At 43.4% G+C, this 6,000-nt stretch overlaps 1 protein-coding gene across 5 annotated transcripts in view; it reads right to left on the reverse strand.

Annotated features, from left to right (window-relative positions):
- VWA2 (von Willebrand factor A domain containing 2) overlaps window positions 1-5,512 on the reverse strand; it is a 68,796-nt gene extending 63,284 nt beyond the window's left edge. For 2 of the 5 annotated variants that reach the window (XM_061635926.1, XM_061635922.1), the window contains exon 1: window positions 1,162-1,548. In XM_061635926.1, coding sequence (XP_061491910.1) covers window positions 1,162-1,433 — 272 coding nt within the window. In that variant the 5' untranslated portion in view covers window positions 1,434-1,548. Of the gene's footprint in view, window positions 1-945; window positions 1,549-5,449 lie in introns of those variants that run through there. The other 3 variants (XM_061635925.1, XM_061635923.1, XM_061635924.1) reach the window with 3 other exon arrangements.
- Window positions 5,513-6,000: the final 488 nt, after the last annotated feature.

The raw sequence follows: 6,000 nt of genomic DNA on the forward strand, positions 1-6,000 counted from the left end.
TCATGTCAGTCTGTTAGGCAGTATTCAAAAATCTAGTAGAGTAATATCCTTTTGGGGGACCAACTAAAAATGACAAAATAATACCGAGCAAACTTTGAAGTTCTCCAGAGGTCTTCTTCAGGCTGGATGTTAAGCAAAATGGTGAGGGTGGGTGGGTATGATGTTGGGGGTCTTCCCGACTGCAAATTTCCTCCCCACACCCCATTTTGCTTAATGCCCAGCCTGCAGAAGGGCTCTGGTGAAGTTAAAAGCTTGCTCCCCCTGGTGTGTTACTTTAGTTTGTTCCATGAAAAACATTTGTTAGAAGGGTTTGCGAGGAGTGGGGGGGCGACGCAGATGATAATCTTCACTTCAGCCTCCGATCACGAGAGATGTATCATGGGTAGAAATGAACAATGTGGCAACTCGCAGCCCCCCCCCCGAAAAGTTCTTTCTGAAAGCTGAAAAACCTGGACCCGGCGGTACTTTTCTCAACGTGCGCCCTCAGAAGCTAGGGCGACATCTACCCTAATTTCAACAAGCAATTGCTTTTGCCACAGCCCCAAAGTGGTATCAAAATGAAAGGATGCTGAAACTCAAGCACGCCTGCAGTCCCGTCCTCCGCGATTGGGGGCGGCTGTTTTCCGAACCCCAGAAGCGTGAAGGCTGGGTTACGGTGCACCTGCTTCAGGATGAAAAGGCACCCTCTTCTCCATCGCGCTTCATTTGCTGGGTCCTCCTTACTTCGGTCCCAAAGCCACAGCTCAGACTTCCACGCCGCTGAGTGATCAAAAGCTGCGGCAGGGGCAAACAACACACGACTGCGAAACTCCTCTGACCCTGCATAGAGCTTGTAACTTTCTGGCAAGGATCGGAAGTCTAGCTCTACTCAGAGCTCACCGCACACGCAACTTTCCGGCTCTTTTGTCCAAGGGAGCAACTCGCGAATGAAGTGCTTTGACTTACCAAGCCCGTTCCCTTTACAGATCCCCGGACTGAAGCAGTAAGTACGGAACAACCTTTGCAGGAGGGAGGGAGACAGGAAGGCGATGGCAAGGGTTTTTCCCTAGGTGCTCCCCTTACCTTCTCTCCTTTTCCTTTCTACGCCACGGACGACGCTGTAACACGGACAGATCTTGCATTGGTTGGTCACCCCAGGATAGAGGCCATGGGGCAGCTTACCTCCTCCAACAAGACCCAGAGACAGCTGTGACAATCTCCGAAGCGCTGTATAAACCCTTTCGACGGCTGGGTTTCCACCAATCCTGAACTGAGAGGGGGGGCAGCAAGAAGTCCCCCGAGAAGCTTCCCAGCCTAACCTCCGCCTCCCGCACATTGCAAACTTTTGACAAGGTGCCAGCGGCTGAGGGTGGCGTGGTTTGGTGAATGACGCGCTTCCCTATTCCCGCTCTTAGCCCGCCAAACCATGTTGACGTTTGTGAGACCTCCTCCATCGGCTAGACGGAGATTTAGGTCATTCCCTATTTCAAAAAGCAAAGACTTGCAATGATATGCAGGAGGAGATCCGAAGAGGAGCGGGGGAGGGCCTCTCTCAGAACTAGAGGGATGTACCTTTAAGGTGGGGAATGCAGGGCAGGAATGTCAACAAGCAATTACACACTGATCAGAAGTAAGGGCAGGGGAAGCTGTTTTTACAACAAACTGACCCCGCTTTTTTTCTCTTTCAGTCCTGGCAAAGCCCGTTCCTCCTCCTAGACCGGGTCTAAAATGCCTCATTGCTTAAATGTAGCCCTATATCCTCTAATGCTGCAGTCCTCTTATAATTGTCATTTTCCATGCACCTATGTAGGGCATTCCACCTGTCAATACTTACTAGAGGTATACTAGTGTCACTCGCCACAAATATGCAGCCTGAACTACCACCGCAGTCTTCAAACACCTGTGTGCAACTCCCATCATGGCTCTAGTGCAGTGGTGTCCAACAGTTTTTTCATACTTGCCAAGAGACTGGCAAATGTGTTATTTTTGCAATGTAACAAAAAAAACCCCATGCTTTTGAAGACAGAAAAATACACAATAATGTCTTGATTTATTGAATTAGTGAGAAATCTCATCTGTTTTTATTAAGTAGTGTAGGGAAATCAGGCATAAAATCAGTTAGACTACAGGCTCATCTATGGTGGTTTACTGCAGGGTTGCTGCTACTCATGTCTCCTTTAAATGTGCATGGTTCACGTTACCAGCAAGCAGAAGCTATTATGCAGTAAATCCGTACTAACCCAATCTGCTAATAACACGAAAAGTGGAAAAAAAAAACTCCTGAGTTTTTCTAGTGCTTGCAAACTTTGCTCTGATGCATTTAGGTGGGTGTGTCAATTGTTCCTCTCTCCAAACCCACTATCTACTGCTCCCTTCTTTCATTTTGTTTCCTGTAACCTGACAAGCAACTTCCGGTTGCTGTAGTGCCTTTTTCTTTTTCCCCTAGCTTGTGCACAAAAGCGTAACACTACTCTAACAAAGGTTTGTATTTCAGCTGTATTCTACCAACCATAGGCAGGGAAAACAAAGTATTTGCACTGCTGGGTTCTTTTCAAGGAACCTACCACAGCTGGTAGAACAGACTGAGCATGCTCAGTCACCTAGCAACAGGAGGGAGTGGGAATGTATAATTAGAGGGTGGGGCTAGAAGGAAACAGCCACACTAATCCTTCCCAGAGGAATGCCTACTTGTTTGAATGGGAAAAAATGGTTGGCAGCTAACATTGAGCAGAAACTGCAGACGGTGCAAATCTATAACAAACGTAAATGCAGTGTATGTGCTACGAATAAATGTTCCCATGTAGATGAGCCCTACATCTCAACTGCCCCTGGAAATGTTTAGGCTGAAGAGTGGGGTAAAAAAGCTTTGTTTTTTTTCTGTAAGCTGAGTAGTATGCAAAATTAAAAGATTCATGGTTCAGGACAGGAGAGCTGGCTTAGGTTCTTGAAGCAATGAGTTGTGTTCACAGGTTAGCAAAAATAAAAATAAACTGAACACAACAAATCAGAAAGAAAGAAACCTTTCTTTAAAAGGGGGTTAGAATTTGTTTGACTATAAGAGCAGTGGTGCTGGATCAAGCCAAAGGTGCATCTAGTCCAGCATTTGCTTCCCGCAATAGAAACATCATGAAACACACCAGCACGGTTTGAGGCCAATAACCTTTTTCTTTTATCTCCTTCAGCATATTCAGAAGTAGACACTGCCTTTGAACCTGAAGAAGGAAAGGTAGCTCTTGTTTATTGCTATATGGAACCTCCAAGTTCAGTCTACCTCTGAATATGCCTAAGATGGGGAGACTAATAGAAAAGGGCTTTTGGCCTCAAACCCAACTTTGTCTAATCAATGTTTAAATTTAAAGAAGTCTAAATTAGTGGCCAATGCCACATGATGTAAAATATGAAATAAATATTTTCTCTTAATGTACAGGGACCCTCAATTCTAAGAAAAAAACCCTCATGGATATGAAAACCAGTACCTTAGAGAAGATAGAAAAAAGTTATTGGCCTCAAACCCTGCCTATAGGCTAGGCTTCCTGATGCATCTGGCTGCCATTGTGGGAAGTAGGATGCTACAGCAGGTGGACCTTTGGTTTTATCCAGTTTGGTTGCTCTTATATTCAGAGGAACTCCCCTCCCCATTTTTTTTTTTAAAATATTGTTTCTGGTTTGTTGAGCCTTCACTAACCTATGAACAGACCTGATTGCTTCAAGAACCCAAGCAAGCGTCACTGTTCTGAAGCAGCAATATTTTCATTTTGCACACTGTAATACTGATAAAAGCCCTAAGCTTTTTTTACCCAACTCTTCAGCCAAAAAAAAGCCTCCAGGATGGCTTACAAAAATCAGTAATAAGACAAACCATAATCAATAATAAAACTAAATATTCAAAAAATCAGCCATCTGTTCCACACATTTTTTTTATCATTGTCAGTCAAACACAAACCTCAACATTCAGTCTAACCCTGTTCAGATTAAACTTTGCTAAACATTTCACTTTATTCACACAGAACAGAACTCTATACATTGCTTTCAATTCCCAAACCTCCAAACATTCTCATTTATCTCCAAACATTTATTTTTGTTTGGTGGTGGTGGCAGAACATAACCAAAACATTTAGGATAAATAACGCTGTACTGTATTAATTAAAGCAGGACTACAGCTGAATGTCAAGAAGACTTAAGTAATAACAGAAGAGTTGTGTAACTTTAAAGTTGACAACAAGATTGAACTTGTCAAGGATCAATACCTTGGCACAGTCATTAGCCAAAATGGAGACAATAGGTCAAGAAATCAGAAGGCGGCTACGACTGGGGAGGGCAGCTATGAGAGAACTAGAAAAGGTCCTCAAGTGCAAAGATGTATCACTGAACACTAAAGTCAGGATCATTCAGACCATGGTATTCCCGATCTCTATGTATGGATGTGAAAGTTGGACAGTGAAAAAAGTGCATGTAAGAAAAATCAACTCATTTGAAATGTGTTGGAGGAGCGCTTTGCGCATACCATGGACTGTGAAAAATACAAATAATTGGGTGTTAGAACGAATTAAACCTAGTGATAATGATGAAACTGAGGTTATATTTGGACACATAATGAGAAGACATGATTCACTAGAAAACACAATAATGCTGGGAAAAACAGAAGAGTGGAAAAAGAGGAAGACCAAACAAGAGATGAATTGATTCCATAAAGGAAACCACAGATCTGACCTTACAAGATCTGAACAGGGTGGTTTATAACAGATGCTACTGGAGGTCACTGATTCATAGGATCACCATAAGTTGTAATTGACTGGAAAGCATATTACAACAACTTATTAATTGCAAATGTATATAATGTTCTCTGACCTGACTGACTGCTGCTGCTGGGTCTGGGCAAATTACAGAGATCGACTAGGAGACAGAAACTAAAGGGAAGGGGGAAATAGCTACTCTTTAGGACTCAAAGATGTCTGTATCCTGCTGCTGAAACAATTGACCTGTCACTCATTGGCTAAAAACACTGAAAAGGGAGGAAAATGCTGACTCATCTGTCTGTATGTTTTGCTTAACTTCCTTAATATAAAAAAGATTTACTTTTTTAAAAAATGACAGTTAGACCCTGGGCTCTCTTGCAAGCAGAGCCATGTTACAATTGCTCCAATTGCACCATGGATAATCAGGCCTTGCTCACCTATAGAGTAAGTAAAATGGCTGCTGTCACAAGAAGGCTTGCTTATTCTGAGTGACGAAATATGTGCAGACTTGGAAACAGCAACACTTATAATAGATGGTAGAAGGAAACCATCAATTTGCCACAAGTCAATTGCCATTTTGCCACTCTGTTGGACACCATGGCTCTAGTGTATAAATGCATGCATAGGTCTCCGAAGATGCTTATGAGTCATTCATACATTTGCTACTATAAACACCAGTATAACCTCAACAAGTGTAATTGCTATGCAAAGTGTTAAAAGCAAAAGAGCTCTACCTTTAGGTTTGCAACCATTGTGTCCTAGAGGCAGCACAGCTTCCTCTTGCGTTTTGACAGGGAATCCTGTTGGTCAGTGACGCAGGTTGTGAGACTTACAGATAAGGTTTTTAGCAGAGAGAGAGAAACCTGAAGCAGAAGGGTTAAACTGTGAGAACAGAGTTCCAGACAATCAAGGTCAGTGTGGCTAGCTGAGTGTGTGATAAGCTGGGAACTGGCAGGATCTCGGGTGTGGGGGAAGAATTGTCAATGGAGGAAGATGTCTCTAATGTCTTTGCCTAGTAAAGACTCTTACATGAAACTTGCCTGGCCTGTATTATTCCTGTTCTAAACAGCTCTTGGACTCATACTACGTCTCACCTACACACGCAGTGCGCTACAGGGGTTATGGGCCCAGATTATGAGGCGTTGTAGCGGGTTCGAGAACTGGTGAAGTGGCGTTGTTGCAGAGAGAAACAAAGCGCAAGTGAGAGGCAAGTAAGAGTGAGCAACATGGCTGTAAATCTATTATCCGGGATGCCGATGGAGAGACTGAATGCTGTAAATTACTC

The sequence above is a fragment of the Rhineura floridana genome, chromosome 7, assembly GCF_030035675.1.
Source record: "Rhineura floridana isolate rRhiFlo1 chromosome 7, rRhiFlo1.hap2, whole genome shotgun sequence".
NCBI lineage: Eukaryota > Metazoa > Chordata > Lepidosauria > Squamata > Rhineuridae > Rhineura > Rhineura floridana.